The 18,570-nt window shown below is 46.4% G+C and overlaps 1 protein-coding gene across 2 annotated transcripts in view; it reads left to right on the forward strand.

The window, feature by feature from the left end:
- The first annotated feature begins 297 nt into the window (after nucleotides 1–297).
- grb10b (growth factor receptor-bound protein 10b) overlaps nucleotides 298–18,570 on the forward strand; it is a 46,410-nt gene continuing 28,137 nt past the window's right edge. Inside the window, exons 1-3 of one of the 2 annotated variants that reach the window (XM_053843937.1) lie at nucleotides 298–463; nucleotides 12,214–12,331; nucleotides 16,825–16,921. In XM_053843937.1, coding sequence (XP_053699912.1) covers nucleotides 12,281–12,331; nucleotides 16,825–16,921 — 148 coding nt within the window. In that variant the 5' untranslated portion in view covers nucleotides 298–463; nucleotides 12,214–12,280. Of the gene's footprint in view, nucleotides 464–541; nucleotides 870–12,213; nucleotides 12,332–16,824; nucleotides 16,922–18,570 lie in introns of those variants that run through there. The other variant, XM_053843938.1, reaches the window with a different exon arrangement.

The raw sequence follows: 18,570 nt of genomic DNA on the forward strand, positions 1-18,570 counted from the left end.
TGCATTTATTCAGTATCTTCACTGACAACAAGGCTTTTGAATTGTATTTTGACAAACCGACGCTGTCACCCACAAAATGTGAAAACTTTTCATATGTGTTGGGATATTGAGCAGACATATTAACTCTGGAAGTCGAAGAAGTTCACGCCACAGCGCCTTCATGAAGAGACGCCTGTGGACACGCCCTTATTCCCACAGGACCTGAACGCCACATTAATCGTATGTGGGCGTGGCCATGTCGAGAGTGGGCGGGGGCTCGGTGCGTGCGTGCATCTGCGCGTGTGCGTCTCTCCCGGCCGCATGAGGAGCTGCTGCAGTCTGAGCGGCGACCGAGTCTCCTCACCTCCCCTGTCCGTGCGTCCTGTCCCGGCATGTTGACCACCGAGGCCTGAGCCGACGCCATCGAGGGTCCCGCCGCGTCCACACCGACAGCAGCCCGGAGTGTCCCGCTGAGCCGCGTGAGGTGAGTTGCTAGCTTAGCGACGCCTGGGACAGTAAAAAGTTGTCGGCTGGTCCGGGGTCAGCTGCGCGCGCCTGCCCACACCTTCCCCAGCGTCTCCCCGCGGCTCAGGGTCCTCCTCAGATCAGTTCTTAGCCCGGCTGCTGCTGCTGTGTTTACAATTGCGTAACTGAAGCACGTCGCCTACTTTCCGTCCAGGACGAGTCCAGTGGCGGTGTTGCCCTCCTCCGCGCGCTTGTGTGAGACTTTCGACACGCTCGTCTTTATCCTCTTGGCAGCTCTGCCTTGTTTTTCGGGGGTGGGAGCGAGCCAAAGTGGCGTTTTTCCCAGGGAGCGTCGTTGGGACGCACCGAGGCTTCGTCTCCCATCAACCTTGACTGAGGCAGCACCTTTCACTGGCGAGTGGCAGGTGAGAGGCTGAAGAGCTGTCACCGCTGTTGACATGCTGCCCCCCCCCCTTCATCTTGGGCAGGACAAACTTGGTGACTGAACCATCCAACCACAGAAAAGTTAGTGAACTTCTGCGTCGGAGGGTGACGACAGCACGAGTGGACTTTAACTGGGAACCCAGTGCATATAACTTGTAAAACATGGAATGAAATTTACTTGCTGCCTTCTGCATCTTAAAACGGAGATGAAGTCAAAACTGGCTCAGCAGTTTCCTCCTACTGCATTATTACTGTGCACCATGGAGTAGTGATACATTTACGTTCATATGCTCTAAGCGTCCTCTTACTTTTGTCCTTCTGTCAGCCAGTAAAGTAACTAGCATGTTTGTATTCAGTTCAGTCCACCTATATTTAGAGTATATTTTAACCTGCCTTAGCACTGCCTGCAGGGTCGATCGGGTTTCATAGCAACTTGTCACGCTCCTTCAAATGACTCAATGAGTTGTTTTCATTCATGTCTTTAACATAGAGCTGAAATATTTTGATCTTATTGTTGTCAGTGCCACAAAATGTGTTAACTAATTGGTTGTTATTGAAAAGCTGCCCCTTCCTCTGGTCCCAGGTCTGACCCGTGGACTCCTCACCTCTCTGACTTAAATTGACGGATCCTCCGCTCCGAGTCTCTCATGAATGTCAACTCTTAAAAGTTGGCGTGTGAATGTCTCAAACCGTTAAACCAGGCGAAACGTAATAAACGGATCTGTTTACTACTTTCCACCTGTACAGGAGATGCAGAAACTCAAGTTTTGACTTTACTTCCTGTGCTGAATACATTACACCGCTGGATGACAGTGCGAATGGAATATGACCAGGGCCTCAAATGGCCCTCAGGCCAGACTTTAGAACTAAAGTGGATCAGCAAATTCTAAAATCTCCCATCAGCACAAGGTAAAAGTACACAGAAGACATTGTGACCAACATTGCGACACGTATACTTGTTGGTATTGTCTCCCACAGTTTGAAACTCAGAGTAGATCATCTTTAGTCAGATTTCTAATGTTTTATAGACCAGAAATTATGGCATTTCTTTAACCTCCAAGTTGGTAGTTTGAGCCCCTGCACCAGTGATTGTTGCTGCACACCCATGTGTGCGATAGCGCCCCCTGACTGCACTCATCCACTCTGAATATGTTCGCGGGGAATGAAAGACACCATCGTTCCTCATGGAATCGATGCGCCCGGGTTGAAGGTCGATGAAGACGCTGCTAATGCACGTCGCTCAATGTTTGCCCTCAATATGAATCTTTAATCCTCCGCTCATACATAATTGAATGCATGTCAGATATGATTATGAAGCATATGTCCAGTCGTGGAGCATTAAGCGACTCCATGTTGGTGCGTCTTAACAAAGCCATCCTTCTTGGGCTAATCTGCCCTGTCATCTGGGCTCTGCTCCAAATCAATTCCTCTTATTGGCTGCTCTCTGCAGAAAGTTGCATAAGAGCCCAAATTTATGATTCTTGGAACTCCTGATGCCTTGAATGCAGATCAGGACGGCAGGCTACTTCTCAAGCGCTGTGTTGTGTTAAAGAGCAGAGATTGTCTGATAATCCGCAGAAGTCGCTGCAGGACTCCTCTGGTGGACTTTCAAGTTTTGGACCCGAGTGGTGCCGTTCACAATCCTCTGGCTGCCTTCCATGAATATCCCCAGCGGATTTTCTCCTTGCTTTCCTCCTGCCCGTTGTTTCCTGCTCACTTTGACTTCATGATGTCGCGGTCCCATCCGCTGCGGCTGCGGCGCCTTTCACCCACTCAGCACCGATCCTGCTATTTCAAGTCGGTGCTCAGTTTGCACAGGCATGACAGGGCATGAACTCCACGAGACCGCAGGCTGCCGAAAGGCCGCTGACTGCACATATTGCACATAATTATACTGAGAGGGTGCACTCGGCTCAGTGCGGGATTAGAACCCTGCGTGCGCTGTCTTAGACGAGCTTCTTGGAAGGACCTTTTAATAATCAAGGCTTTTTCAGGGTAGAAATGTTGAGCCAAGTTGGAGGAGCAGTTTGTTGCGCTGCGAAATTAGGGCGCTTGCTTAAACGGTAGCGGCGTTTTGGCAGCCAAGTGCGTGGACTTCCTTGGGCATGAGTGTCGCGGAGTTACTCTATGACTAGATATTGATGCTGGAAGTGCTGCAGGCAGCATTCCACTGGGTCTTGCGTCAGCCGGCAGTCATTCAGCGCTGGTGAGTCTGGGCTTATACACTGTTAATACCCCCTCCCCAATGTCATGACACCATTAACCCAAGCCTGCCGGAGGACTTGGCGCACAGGTCATGTCAGTCAAACCACTGACTGTATCTAAAAGTAGAGCCACCTCACATTCAACTTTGTCAAATCTCAACCAGTGTTTTTATGTCAATGTTGTGCACCATTTTGACTAGATGAAGGATGAGACCGGCTGCTACCATGCGACAGGTCTTGCTAAAAACTTTTCAGTTTTCCATATTTTCGTTGCGCGTTCAGCAGACCTTTCATTTCATTAAAGTTGGGGGGCTCTTACTGTAAATGGACGCCCTACTTTAAGCAGGACGTCTTGAGAACCCCCTCCTTTTCCGCTTCTGTTTTCCGCGGCAGTTACGCTGAACGTGATCCAAACGCTTTCCGTCTTGACGGCTGCTTCCAGTCTCCCAAATTACGAGAGACGTGTTTAATTTGTCAACAATCTGTTGTGCGATGTGAATTCAAGTGTGTCGTCTTGATTCGCTGCTCACTCATGGCGGCTTCATCACAGTCATCAGACACAGGAGGCGATACTTGCTCTTCAAGTGTCTCATTACCCAGCGAAAACAGCAGTCTTATCTCCAACTCTTGAAGTCTGAGACGTCCAAACAATTTCACACGGCGGAAAAAGCCAGAGAGTCAACATCGCCGAGCTTGTCTAACTTTTGCCACTGAAAATCTGGGTCATTCTGAACCGCCACTGGTTTGAACAACGTTGGCGGCTTGTTTTTCGTGGCGTGATGGGCTCTCAGATCTTCAGAACGTCAGTCTACACGATGAGCTCATGCTGTTCCGAGACGCTCCAGTTTATTCCTGTGCAGTGCCGCATTTCACCTCTGCTGCTGTAATCCGCCTCCTGGACCGTCATGCCGACACCGCCTTGGACAACTGGTCAATTCCGCTGGTGCGATGATGCACTGCAGTGGAAATTCAAGTTTCCAAAAACCTTTAAAAAGCTCCACGTCACCTCAGTTTTGTACAGGTTTATTTTGTGAAATTTTTAAAACCTGCTTATTGAGCACCTACGAGAGTCATGCACGTGACGTATATCTTTAAAGCTATACATTCGTAAAGCTTTCATTTTCAGCTCTCTGAAGCCATTTCAGTCGCTCCGATCATTCAGTAGTTGCTGTGCTGAGAATCCTGTGCAACTGTGAATCTGGTCTGTGTAAGGACGGGCCGACTGCAGGTGACAGTGATACGAGCACCAAGTCTTGGTTCAGACATTCAGTTGCCTAGATCGAAGACACCTGTTAAACCCTGTTGGCGGTGACGTAAATGAAGACCACTTGCAAAGCTCTAGAGCTTACTAGAAAGAGCACAAACCGCGGAGCAGCTTCAGCTCACCCCAACACAGTCTCCCACTGACCAAATGTCCTTCAAAAACATTTGTGGATCAGACGGTGATCCGGATCTCTCCCATAATCCAGTAGGTTGTCCCTTGTTCCACTTCATATATTTCCTGAAAATGTCGTGAAAATGTGTGAAAACATCGTCAGAAGCGTAACCTCCTTGTTGGGAAAATAAATAAATAAATAAGTAAATAAAACCCATCTTTTGGGTACCACATGCGTCGCCATAACACTTGCCTATTTACCACGACCATGGCAGGTTGTCATTTAACAAGAAGAGCTGATGCAACACACAGAGGGTGTGACCTTTTAAATTTCTTTTGGGCCCCAGGGCCACAGCTTCTACATGCTACATGCTGCATGCTGAGCATGTTTGCTTGCATTCGTTCAGACGTAATAGCGTTTTTCCTCCAGATCTTGTGTATTATTCCCAGACGTGGACACGATTAGGTTCCTGGGTGCTTAGCAGCTGGACTTAAGCAAAGTCCCTGTTCATGTGGCGCTTTTTTTCCTCTTCGACTGACACGTTTGTTAGCATTCCTCCGGGTAAGTAAGGCAAATAAATCCTGATCCCTTTTCCCCTCCAGTGGACACGTAGAACTCTGGCTTTGTTCCGTCCAGGATTTCTTCTTAATATTTCTCTTTGTTGTGGAGCAAAACGGTTCACTTAATGTGACTCCGGCGACTTGTTGCGGGTCCATCTCATGCCCGGACCATTCATCTTGGCCGTTGCATAAGACCGGTCTTCTCAAGCAGCCCTGAAACCCTCATCCAATTAGGCCCCGTCCATGTTTCCAAAAGGCCTTTCAGCCAGGGAGCGGTGCTATTCAGGCTCCTGGGCCGTGACATCAGGCCCTCTCTTACAGCCCCACTTTACGCTGCTGCGCGCAAATAATGACCGATCACCATGTGCAACAAGCACGTCCAGCGTCACCCATCTCATCTGCTGATTAGAAGGGAAGACAGAGATGCTCTGTTTGCCTCCCCATCCGCTCCGGCCATTGTTGCCTTGCAGTAACAACAGCCGGCCCACACGCACGCTAAATCCTAACTGCATCTGAGCCACCTGCAGCACCTGCTATTTAGCTTCACGGCGCGGGCAGGTTAGGGACGTTTGCGTTTAATGGTGTATGACTTTCATCTCCAGCTCAAGCACAAACCTCACGGCGCTAAAGCCGATTAAGCGTTCGGCCTGACATTCTATAGGTTGCCCCGCCATTGGAGGTTATGATAACTCCCAGCGTCACTCTTGCTTAAAGCGTCTGGCTAGTTTAAACATACACAGTTCTATAATTGACCTCCCTTTTCTTGGCACCGGGCCGATCTGTACATGCACTTTAATAGACTTTCTGCGAGACCCCAGCTTCTGAGTTGGACCCGTGCCATCTCTTGAATTAAGACGCTGTTTCTGTTCAGGACTGGAAAGCTGTGAGATACGGGGAGGGGCCCATGTCGCCGGGCCGGACGGGGGTGGGGGGAGTGCTGTATGGATCAACAGTTGGGCGGGTGGCGAGTGGGTGGGTGTAGCAGGTGATAGCAGGGTCACAAAACATGGAAATATCTTTTGTTTTACAGTGGATGATTTGAGCCTCGATCTAAATTAGAGGCAGGTATTGGTTATAATTCCCAAAACAATTTGCTTTGTTTCAGGATATTTTTTAAAAACAATGTGCTTCAATATGGATGAGATTCTCAGCGAACCAATACTGTAAACTAGGGACGATCCGATCGAGTCAGGTGCAGCGTTCGGAATCTGAAACGTTTGAAAACATCCGGAGTGGAAGCTTTGACACATGCAGTGCTCTCTGTCTCGGAGTAGTACAGCACAGTACGTCAATATTTCACAGACGTAGCACGGTCTCTTGAGATTCACCTGCCACGTCTCGCATCAAGTTACATGTTTTTTTCAGTTGTCCTTTTGACATTATAATTGCTGCATTCAACAAGGTATATAAAACGTGTCTGAATTTAAATTATTTAGAGTTCATTTTTTTCACATCATGGACACAGAAGGTCTCATCATTTGAAGTACAAATTCATTGTAAATCTATGTGATCTGTATCGGTGATCGGCAGCAAAAACCCTGTTTTGTTTTAAATATTTGAAATTGAAATATATAACTGCAAACTGAGTGAAATGTTTTTACTAAACATATCGTAACAATAATATCTATGTACACAATATGTGGATTTTCTTAATCGATAAAGGGTAACACACTGAAAATTATTTTTGTTTTTACAAATTCAGTTCTCAATACAATTTTAGGGGGTAGGTTTTAGGATTGAGTTGCTATCTCTTGCTATCGAGTGATGTGAGAGCGAGCTCCGGAATCCTACTAATGAAATTTCAAATGCTAAAAAATGTATCTAATAATGTAGGTTAAAGTATTGTCAGGTAAGTAAGGAAGTGGCTATGCTGTGTTTTCCAGTTCATTTATGCTAGTTAGTTTTAGCTAGCCGTAGCTGGCTTTGTCATACTGAGCAGCATATTCAGTATTTCTGTGGTGCAGTTTCTCCTAATTCAGCTCTAAAAACCTTGTGCATGTGTGTGTTAGAAGTCGACAAACCTAGAAATGTGCTTAATAATAATAATAATAATAATAATTAAATAATAAAACGTTACGCAAATCCGTTTCGCAACACTGAGTTTAAGGTAAGTCGGAGACCTGAGTGTGGATATTCCAGACAGCTGGAAGGAAAATATCAGATTTCTCTGTCAGCATCCTCTCAGTATTTATACAAGCAGGTCACGGCCGGAGAATTACAGATAAACAGGTTTTTGTTGTTTTAGACGAGACTGTGCTGCGTCTTGTAATCACTGTTGGCTCCTGAAAACAAGTCGAAACACTAACACACAGACGAAAGCCAGCCAGACGCAGAGGCTGGAAATAAACCCAAAGTGGAGCTTTTCGTTCGTAACGCTGGCGAGTGGAGCTCACAAGACACGTTTATTTTAGGTTTGGGTCGCGTCCAAAATGTGAGGTTAAAGGTTTAACGTTTCCATTTTCTGTTTGTATTTGTTGGACTTGTTGAAAACAGCAGGGCGGGTTAAATGACATGTCATTTAATCTGTTGGGTATTTGTGGCTGGTATCTGAAACCATAATGAGAGATAATATATTTGATTATAGATGGATATTATTATAAGCAATGATGTCGTTCCGTGCCCAGATTTTGACCTGAACGTCGCAGTCCGTCCATGCTTCACTCACTCACTCATGTGCAGAGACGAGCTTTGCGCGTCGTCCATTTGTGAGGCAGCGCCATTGTTTTGGAGCTTTTTGTTTTCAGTTTCCTCCATGCACTCTGGTTTCCTCCCACCGTCCAAAACCAGCTGGTATTTGGTTGTACTGTACTACTAGTTTATTGTCTGGTGGTGTGATGTGCAGCTGGCGACTTGTTGAAAGAGCTGGCGTAGGTTCCATCCACCCGTCGACACCATAAGGGTTTTAGCTTGCTGGGTGTCCTGGCCTAGTTTGAGGCCTTGAGGATGCTGTGTTTCCCCCAGTGGTTGCTTGATGGAACTAGATTTCGAGACTCAAGCCATCGCTTCTTTTGCCTTTTAAATCTGGACACACTTTGGGACACACATTCCGTTAGTTCAACTTTGGGTAAAGGCGATGCACTCTGAAGAAATCCTTGTTAACACGACGAATACTCTCATTTTTAAATGAATACATGCTTAGTCGGAAGGAGTAGTGAGAATAGGCTAGTTTTCGGATACTTACGGTTCTTGCCATCAAGATCAAAATGAAATTACAGGCGTTTTCTTTACATTACCGCCCTTAATGGTTTGGTTTCACCTGTAGCTGCAGTGTTCCTGGAGCACCGCCTCCAAAGCTGAGCTCCGCTGCAGACGGGAATACCCCCTGGAGAAAACATGAAATGCCCTAATGTAAATAAAGTGACTGTAATTTCATTGGTCTGATGTGACGAGGTGGCTATATTCAGCTGCGCTCTGTAGTCCAGAAATGACGGGAGCTTTTTGGCCGAAGAAGTTAACGCCTTCACGCGTTTCCCAATATCTGTGACTCGGCGGTACCTGTTTCGTTGACAGAGCATGATGAGTGAAACAGGACGTGTCTTTGCTCACGGATAGTAAAGTCCTGCAGAGAGGCTACTCGGAAAGAAGCTGCAGCTGGAGAATGCAGGATTAGCAGGAGTGAAGTGGCGTCCCATGGGTTTGCAGACACTTATTACATAACTTGAGTTCGCATCCTCTCCCCTCAGAACTGCAGACGCCGTTTGAAAGTGAAGATCCGTAGAAGCTCGGCAGAGCTCACTTGTCCGGTTTGCACCTCTCTTTCTAATGAACTATCCGTCGTCCTGCACCTCTGAAGTCGGACAACTGACGGGCGAGTGCAAATCTCTTTCATGAATCCAGATGCAGTCACGTCTGGGTACAGCGAGGTGCTCCCCTGCAGTCCCCTTCTGCTGCTCAGCCACACCGCGTGGGTAACGGCACTGTCAAGGTCAGAGATGGCGGGGTTTCAGTTTGCTGTTCAAGTGGAAGGAATCAAATCAAAGGCTCCCAGGAGGCTCTAATCCATGCGCTGGAATGGCTTTGATTGTGTCGCACGGCAATAAAGCGTAGGTGCGTGTGTCCGCTCTGTATATGGGACGCTGAAAGTCTTAAAGTAGAAGCGCTTTGAAACAAGGCGTTTTAATGCTCAGGCTTGTCGCCTTGTTTTAACACACACACACCCGAGTTAGCAAAGCTTTGTATTCGCTCCGAAAACACGTTTCCATTCCTGAGTCACCAACATCAAACATGAGAAAAAGGGCGGCTTAGATCGAGCCAGAATCGCAGAGGGATGCTGTTGTAGCTAATGCTAGGTCAAAGCACAGCACAAATCCTGCTTGATCTGTTGTATCACGTAGTGGTGGTGCTCAGTTCGTGCAAGGGGACTGGACCAGCTACTGGACTCCCCCTGTGTCTTGACTGAACCAGGGACCATCAGCCACTGGTGTCTGCCTCTAACCCGAACCCTGGGCGTTTCCAGAGTACGCTAAATGGTCCATTATTATTGATCGAGTCAGTGCTGTGCCAGCGAGCTGGAGGCGGTCACAATGCTCGGCAGCCACCCTTCACCTCAGACCTGATACAAAGTCACACCTCAAGTTTTCTCCTGTCAGTCAAGGTCTATTTTTAGGTGCAAGCACCTGACTCTCAGACTTACTGTGGCAGACAAGTGCTGGGCACCGTGTCCCGCCCTCCACCTCTCTACATGAACCCGCTCTCCTCCGCTCTGACCTCTCGACCCCACAGAGCTGCTGAGCTATAGATTGGCAGCAAAAACCTGTGGCACCTAATGAGGGGCGGCTGCAGCCTGGGCTGATGTGGATTGGTTTGGTTTTGTGGGAAACTGTAGGTCTGTAAATAATGGCGAGCCTCTCTCTCTCCCGCGGCCAGCTGGCACCCGTGGACACAGTAAAACAGGCATATTGATGCGTCCCGGTACAGCGTGTGCTTTACCCATGCCAAGCTCTTTGTCCGAAATGTATTCATAGTTCAGTCATTATTCGTGAGCCGTTTCAAACTCGGACCGGTCCCTAAAGTACTGGACTAAGACCTGCGTGACATGCAGTCAGCTGACACAATCCTGTGGGACGAGAGGAGTTTCGGCTTTTTAATCTTGTTTTTTTCGGAGGTTTTCTGTTATCATTCTTTTTTCCCCTTGGAAAATGGTTTTCCCCCTCATGTTTGACAGTAGTACCAGTTATCTGTGAGGGAAATGGATTGGTCTTCCATCCAGAAAGTGCTTTGGAGCCACACTTTTCACCAGCGACTGGACAGCTAGTTTAGTCCTCGGTGTAAAATGGTCGACATGGATGGCACCTTTGTTGAGCGAGATGTTTTCTGCTTCTTTTCCTATTCATATGCCGGCGATGTTATTTGGTGAGTATGATTGAGTAATATCAATGAACATACAGCTATGCTTCAGTTGACACGTTGCTTGAACTGACCTTTTTAGGTTGAAAGATGATCTAAAGTATTGTTCAGTGTGAGCGCTGGTTCTTAGCCAACCATTAGCCAGGTATGCTAGTGTTTTGAAGGTCAGCTGTGGCACAACCTTTGCGATTATAACCTTGAGTTTGGTAAACACACCCGGCGATCCTCACTGTGTCACTCAACATTTTAATATTCAGGTCTGCAAAATACTTTATCAATTTCTACTGAAACAACCCTGCTTTTAGCTGGGTGGCACGGTCGTGCTAATGGCTACGTACAAGAACTGCAGGTTTGATTTTCTATTATGCTTCACTATATTCTAAAAATGTAATTTAGAGTCCTTAACTCTGGAGTCACAGCTGTGAATGACGTTGCAACTTTTGTCGTGGAAGCCATCTTAGATTGCGTACTGGGAGTGGCGAGAATTCTCCGACCTTCCGACTGAGAAATCTTGCATCAGGTGACGTCACCGCGAGACATAACTGGTAACTCACATGGTATTTATCAATCACTAATGTCATGTCTGCTCATGAATAACCGCGCTAATCTTATTGGGTTGTGTTTTGTTTGAGAGCTTTGGGAAGCTAGCTTCAAAGCTAGCTTTAGCCCAATTCCCACACTGTGATACTTCTATAATGTCTTATGTTGTTTGATGTGTCTGGATGCAGAGGTGTCAGGAATAACCATTAATCTGATTCTATTTGTTATTTTTAAAGATAGCTTCACCGCTAATTCTAGTTTGCATCAGTTATGCAGTCGTGACCAAGCATGGAGGCCACAGTGTCACGATCATGTGCGCTCAGCATTTGTAGTTGATGGCTCACGACATAATCAGGGATCGCCTGGATCGGTATCCAGTCTGAATAGAATCCGTCCAATCCGATCCTTGAGCCCAACTTTCCACGCTGACTGCCCTTTTTGGAGTTATACCGCTACTTCGATGTAGCTTCGTGTTCTGTGTTAGCATCCGGAGGCACATCTCAGCACATGCACCATGAAAAGCGCCACCACCACACGGTCTGCGCTCTCACCCTTGCTCATGCAAGCGGAAGAGTCTTAGCGCTGTATAAACCGGCCAAACATGTTCCTGAAATACGGGGGCAGGGTCATGAACTAGTGAATAGATGGCGCCCACAGTTGCGAGCCTGAGCTGTTGGGCCCAGAAATACACCCCGGGTCTATCTTAAGACCTGGAGACGCGCCTGCCGGGTATTTTTGGGCCGGTGTTTACAGGTGTTTGTGCAGCGACCGCCGTGCCAGGAAGTTAATAGGATACCCTCTTTAAGAAGTTGAAATAGACTGAAGTCAGTGTTGTTTAATTTTGTAATTGGCTTTTTTGACCAGAGATTGGCCTCCAGACAGAGTCTAAGCTCCCAGCGCACTTGCTTTTTATGTGTCCGTGGCTTGTGACGGCGTCTCGGCCGGTTGTTCGGCCATTGCCCTGGATTATAACTTATTTGTCGTTGGCTGAGAGTCGGATGAGGTAATGGCCTAACAAGGCTTAAAACGGTGGTGTAAATACGTGATTCAGGTTCACGAGAGCCGTCCCGCCGCTGTCGCCTGTTGCTCTTGTTTACCCTGGTAAATGTGGGTTAAGAAGTGCTTTATCTGTCTTCTGGGAACCAACCTCACACTCTTCCTCATCCTTCCTTCCTTCCTTCCTTCTATCCTTTGTTCCTTCCTTCCTTCCTTTCTTCCTTCCTTCCTTTCTTCCTTCCTTCCTTCCTTCCTTCCTTGTCTCGATGCTTCTGCTGACCTCACTTTGTTCCTCCTGCACAGGTTCCTCTCTTTCCGTCGTCTATCGCAGCAGACAACCTCAGACAAGCTGTTTGGAGACGAGCGAAGCATGGCTGTGGCCGGGTGTCCGGATTACTTCATGCATCACCCAAATTACCAGGTAACGTCCTTTGACCAACATCAAGTCTACTGTGAAACATTCAAGGGGTGAAAGCATACATTTTATTTGATTAATCCCCGATCTGTGCCTTTGGACTCTTCAATATTTATTTTTATATTTATTTGTATTTTAGTTTTGCATTTTCATTTCCCTGATGTCCTTTGGTTATATTTTGTTATGTATTGATGTAATATTTTTTTCTGTGTGCTTTAATGTTTTTTTACATTTATATAAAACAAACAAACAAACAAACAAACAAACAAACAAAAAAAAAAATATATATATATATATATATATATACTGTATTTATTCCAGTTATATCCACATTTGTTTAGGCATTTTTAAAAGCAGCAGCAGTTACTTCACACACATCAACCAATTGGTGGAGATTGTTCTGACCGCTTTACTATGAGTTCAAAGGTCACAAAGCTTGGTTTGGTTGACCTGGATGTTAAAAGGTTAATATAATTTTCTTCGACAGTAACACAAACTTATGAGTACACAGTGGAAGTTCTCGCTCAGAGAACAGACACAGATAAGTGGGGTGACCTGCGCAGTATGGAGGAAATAATTGTGGTGTGTCCAAATGTGTCGTCACACATGGAACGCTTCCCTGTCTTCAAATGTTTGAACAAATCCAGTGCAACAGAAGCTCATCCTGTTTTCATTTGAGGTGCTCATGAGGTTTTGAATCGTGAAGGTGAATCATTGACTACGTCCTGTCGAATACGATCCATCCGTCCGTCTGTCCGTCCCTCCCTGTGTTCCTGGACCCTACACGTGTGAGGAATCTCCTCTGATGTTCCTCCCGATTTGACTGAAACGCTTCACCTTTTATGATACAGATTCACATCCATCCTGCACTTGAGTGTTATTGAGGCACTGCTTGGAACAGAGGCCTGTCTAGTGTGTGTTCATCATTCAGGCTTTATCCACGACCTTTAACCCCCGAGCCTGAGGACAGAAGGTTCACCCCGGCTGATCTGCGCAGCTGAGCGCTCTGTGCCAGACGCAGTGTCGGCGCATGTGTGCTCCACTCCCTGCGTTATTTGGTGTCGGTTCAGCTGAAGGCCTCACAATAATAACACTTGTAATGACGCTCTCGGGGTGTAACTGAACAGTTTATGGCTCCAACTAAACAGATTTAGTTGGAATATAAACGCTCCTCAGGATCATGTGGTGGCCGGGAGCAATTTGTTTTTTGGTGCTAGTTGTGCTTTCAACAGACTTTTTTCTCTCTTCACGAGAAACAGCTGAGAAACATGAAAAAATGCAGCCGAATATGATGCTTTTATCCATCACACAGTCTTGGAATTCTGTTTTTTCTCTTCTCATGTGATGCAGAGTGGCTCTCCAAATATTCTTCAGTGCTCAAACAGAAAAGTCCGTCATGAAACTGGGCTGGGAAAGAATACATGAGGATGTCTGGGATTCCTCTGTGTGGTATATAAACTAGCAAAGCAGAAATAAATATGAGGTTTGGACGGCCAGAACTGTAGTAGCTTGACACAGGAGGAATGCATGCAAATAAAGCTCAATATGATTGATTTTCATAATTGTAAAATGAAGAAAAATTGGTGATCAATTTCAACAAAATATTAAAAATGATCATTGATTATCATGTTAATAGCAAACAAAATACAAACTCATACCAGAACATGGAAAAGGTCATTTCCAATACATCAGAAAATGAAGTGGAAAAAAAATGTGTATATCAAAATTTATGCAAAATGATGGTGGTAGACAAACTTAAATTAAAATGGCATTTCCTAATTGAAGGAAAAATTCTATAATAATTTACAGAAATGCATAGAGAAATTAAATGTATTTTGATTGCGGATGATAATAATGTGGAGGAATATAATATATTATATTGCCAACAATGGCAGATTTAAGACTGTTCACACTAACTGGGTGAGTCTGGATCATGAAATTTGAAATGGATATTGTATCATCTGCTAGATGAGCTCATCGTAGGCCCAGTATTTCAACCTGTTGTGAAGCGTCAAGGCTTCGACCATCCATCTGGGATGGAGGAATTCGAGGGAACTCACAAGCAGACTGCAGTCTGAGTGGATGTGCAAGCAGAAACTGAGAATCCTCCGACTCCCAAAACACAATATTGTTGTGTATAACTGCGGTGCATGCCCTGCAGTGTGTTGGGTTTCGGCGTATCTCGGTCTGATCGCTGGATAAACAAGCCGGGCCTGACGCTGGAGCTGAAGTCGAGCTGCAAGGGAGTCATGGCTTGTTATGGATTTGGATAAACATTAACAGGTTTGCACACTTTCCCATCATCCAGTGCTTCATTTCGCAGTTTTGCATTTGTTGATCTTGCAGCGTGAAGGTTCTCTGAGGAACACTGCTGAGTTTATTGGCATTCGACGTGCCTGCTGTAGACGCGGTGGAAGCCGAGGTGGATGTCTGAAAAATAAAAACAGTGCTTGAGTTGTGAACCGAACAAATGTGGCGTCCGAAGACTGAAGACTGTCTCATGCGCCAGCCTCTGTCAGGACATTTGACCTCCGTTTGACCTTTCCTAAAGGCAAAACCTTGACGTCAATCCAAGGCCAACCTCCAAACTTTGGTGTCGTCGGCTGCCGGCCTGCCATTGACCCCAACAAAAACAGGGACCTCAAATACTGCAGTTTGAGTCCATCAATACGGAAGAGCCCATCTATGCTAGTTGTGTGACAGTAGAAGAGGGATGAGGGCTTTGTTGTTCTCTGCCACTGCTTCCATCCGAACTCCAGCTATTCAAAATAGCTTCAAAAACAGACGTTTGGTTTCACATTCTTCATGCTGGGAAAATGTGTCTTCTGTCGCCTGTATTCTAGTTTTTATTTTCTTCCCCCCAAATGAGCTTGATAAAATATTTCCCTTGGCCCTTGGAGAGTCTTCAGTTTTCCTCCCAGTTCTCACTCGGGGAAAAGCCATGAAAAGGCTGTCTAACATCTGTAATTGGAGTCTCGAGAGCCAAAATAAAGTGATGGCGCCTTTTGTGCCTTCAAGATCTTCTGTGAAGTAGTTCTCGCGTTTCTTTCTGTTTGGCGAAGCTGAACCACTCCGTCCTCACACACACACACACACACACACACACACACACACACACACACACACACACACACACACACACACACACACACACACACACACACACACACGCACACACACACACGCGGGCTGTAAAGTCCCACCAATCGCCGAGCGTCCCGGGTGTGTTTGGGTGACTGGTTCGGGATCCGTCACAGTCTGCTAGCCAGCCCACCGGGCCATGTTTGTGGATTACTGCTGCGTCATAGTGTAAATGAGGTGATTCAATACCTCTTTTTTTTTTTTTTTCTTTTTAATCGTATTACCCTTACGAAAATGTTTCCAGGAGCAAGTCTTGTTGAATGTCCCAATCTTCCACGCTAATCCGGTCCACGCCAATCCGGCTTGAACTTCAGACCTCATCATATGAGCGCCGTACGTTCTATTAATTGGATGCGGTTGAATTGTCTGCTATAGAACCAGCCTCTGGGGGCGGCCATGGATAAAAGCATAGGTTGAGGATGTACGTTTAGTTGAGGTCCCACTTCAGAGGGCTCTGCTTGTCAAAGACCTTGGATTATTCTTCTTCAACTCCTCAAAAAAGTTGTTTTCCTGAAGCACGGGCGTGGACTTTTGCCTCCAACTGAATAGTACTGGTGAGTGGGACTCTTCACAGCCCAATATTCCCCCCGTGCTCCTCATTCTTGGTTGGTTTGGCTGTTGTTTTTAATGCTGGTGTTTATTGTGATATTAGTTGTGTAGTTAAGTGGCCTCTGTTCAATACCTGCTGGCTGCTCCAAGTGTTCAGGGGGACCTTCTTCACATCGTCATGTACATTACTGCTTGGCAGCAACAATGGTAGCCCCTCAAAAATTAGTCATTACCGCGCCTATTGTGGAGCTCCGCCGCTAACCGCTGTAAATGAAGCAGAACAATCGACCACAACAGTTTTTATTTCCTCGTCAGAGGTGGTCTCCAGTGTAAGGGAGACATCGCGGTGTTTGTCCTCCACAACAGTCCGCCGCGGAACACAGTGTCCCTTCTCCTGCTGCTAGGCCGAGCGCGCCGGCAATCTGGCTTTGCATACACAAAGGAACACACCCCTGCGAGAAGATTAAATAATGATCAGAGTTTCTCCAAACACGTGTTGTAGTGAGCGCATTTGCTTCCGACTGCTGCGGATGGAGAGGGTCACGTTTGAGGAGAGATTTCATTGTTTTTTTTGGTCCAAAAATCAAAACTTTCTTTGACAGAATTTAGGGGGAAAATACTAGTGGACAAAATCTTTTTGTTTACTCACAGCGTGAAGTTGAACAACTCCTCTAGACAATAAGTGTGGAGCTGCTATCTTCACACCTCAGTCTGACATGACTGCTGGGACGTTCCTAAAACTGCAAATCCTTTTTCTTTTGTGGTGTGAGACTATAACTGACTCAAGTTGTCGTTCTTCTTTCCTGCAGCAGGACAACATTGACCGCTCATCCAGCCACAGACCAGGTAACCTCATTGGCCAGAGCTTCCAGCAGACCGCCAACCGGAATTCTCCAAGTCACCAAGGTTGGTCTCTCCTTTCTGAAGAATCCTACTGGTATTTTCCAAAGTCAGCAGCTGAAGTCGCCCTCGTTCTCGGCAGCGCTTGAGTCAAACATGTATTGGTGGCAAAGATCATAGAAGAATTCTTCCTGTCTGGACACAGTGTGCGCAGGGCGACTTGCTGCTCATTATCTTCTGCTGGGGAGGGGCGGGGGTGGCGGGGCCGTGGCTATAAAACATACAGTATTTGGGTCCCTTCCGCTGTAAACATTTCAGCAGTTCAAAGTGTGATCCGCTCGGACGCAGGGTGCCATTATAATTACGCCGCCTATCTAATTGTACCGCGCCGGGTTCATCCATGACAATCGGAGCATGAGATTTAAGCACAATATTGGCCCAGCATGGGAGGTGAGGGTGGGGAGTCTGCGCCGACTCAACAAGTGAATTAGAGCGTTTGTCCGTATCATGGGAAATAAATGGAGCAGAAATCTCATTGTCACTGGACAGGATCAGCCGATGTTGAGGGACTCGGAGACGGCCGAGTTGACTTCGACTGAGGGAACGTCTTGGAGCGTCGGACGTTTTAATACCGTTTCAATGAAGGATTTTGGCCACATGGAGCCGAGCGCTGACGTCTCATTACATCGGCTCAGTTTTCAGCTGCACGCCGCTGTTTGTGATTGTATTAAAGCTGAATAATCCCTGCTGATGGAATTAAACCCATTTTCCAGGCAGCGTTCTTCATTTTTCTTGGATTTAATAAAGCGACCTGCTGCTCGCCGGGTTTGCTCTCAAGGTCAAACTTTCCTTCAAGCTGCTGATATCCGGAACAATGCAGCTTTGTCGCTTAGCTGCTGCATGTGCAAGTCCAGCTCAGAACGGCTTCAGCGTTTGGGCCTTGGAAAGTGGATGCAGTTCTCCAGCGCTGCAATGGCAGCGTGTTGTCGCCTCAGTCTTTATGCTGACAACGACTCTGTGTGAGAGCTCGGTTCAGAGTCGTCCCACAGCCTGTCATGAAACCAGTGACACATCTTCTGAATGAATGAAGCACGAGCTACTCTGCGCTTTTCAAACATGAAAAGAGTCATGAACATGTTAAAGATAAACAATCATATTAAAACGGACACACAGTCCATATAGCAGTGGGTGGTGTCCCTGGCTGGGTGGCCCCGAGACACAAAGAAAAGGAAAAGAAAATGACGTAAAATATATGAATTAATATTATTGTCCTTACAAGTTTAATAACATGATGTAGAGAAGGAAGGAAAAAAGTTTGGTGTAAAAGATTCAGTCATCAAATCACCAGAAAACGTCCTAAAATGTAATAATGAAGTAAATAAATTGATAAAGTTTGTGGAGAGGTGAGACTGCAATGTTGAGTCCTAAGCTCACATATGTAAATGTCAACACACTCTGCTGCCATGAGAGCCACAGAGTCGGGCCGTGATCACTAAATAAGCTTCTCTGTCCGTGACCTTGAGGACCAGAGGGTCCCTGAGGGTGGTGGAGCAGATAAGCAAGAGGATTTTGAGCGTTATAAACCGACAAATGGTCTCTGAAATCAGTGCAGTATTGTCGCTCTCGCTTCATTAGCAGTGGAGTTGTTGTTGCCTGTTTTTCCTCGAGACGCCAGTGAAGTCAGTCTTGAAGTGGTTGAAGGGAGAAACTCCTCT

This window comes from Synchiropus splendidus, chromosome 15, assembly GCF_027744825.2.
Source record: "Synchiropus splendidus isolate RoL2022-P1 chromosome 15, RoL_Sspl_1.0, whole genome shotgun sequence".
Classification (NCBI taxonomy): domain Eukaryota; kingdom Metazoa; phylum Chordata; class Actinopteri; order Syngnathiformes; family Callionymidae; genus Synchiropus; species Synchiropus splendidus.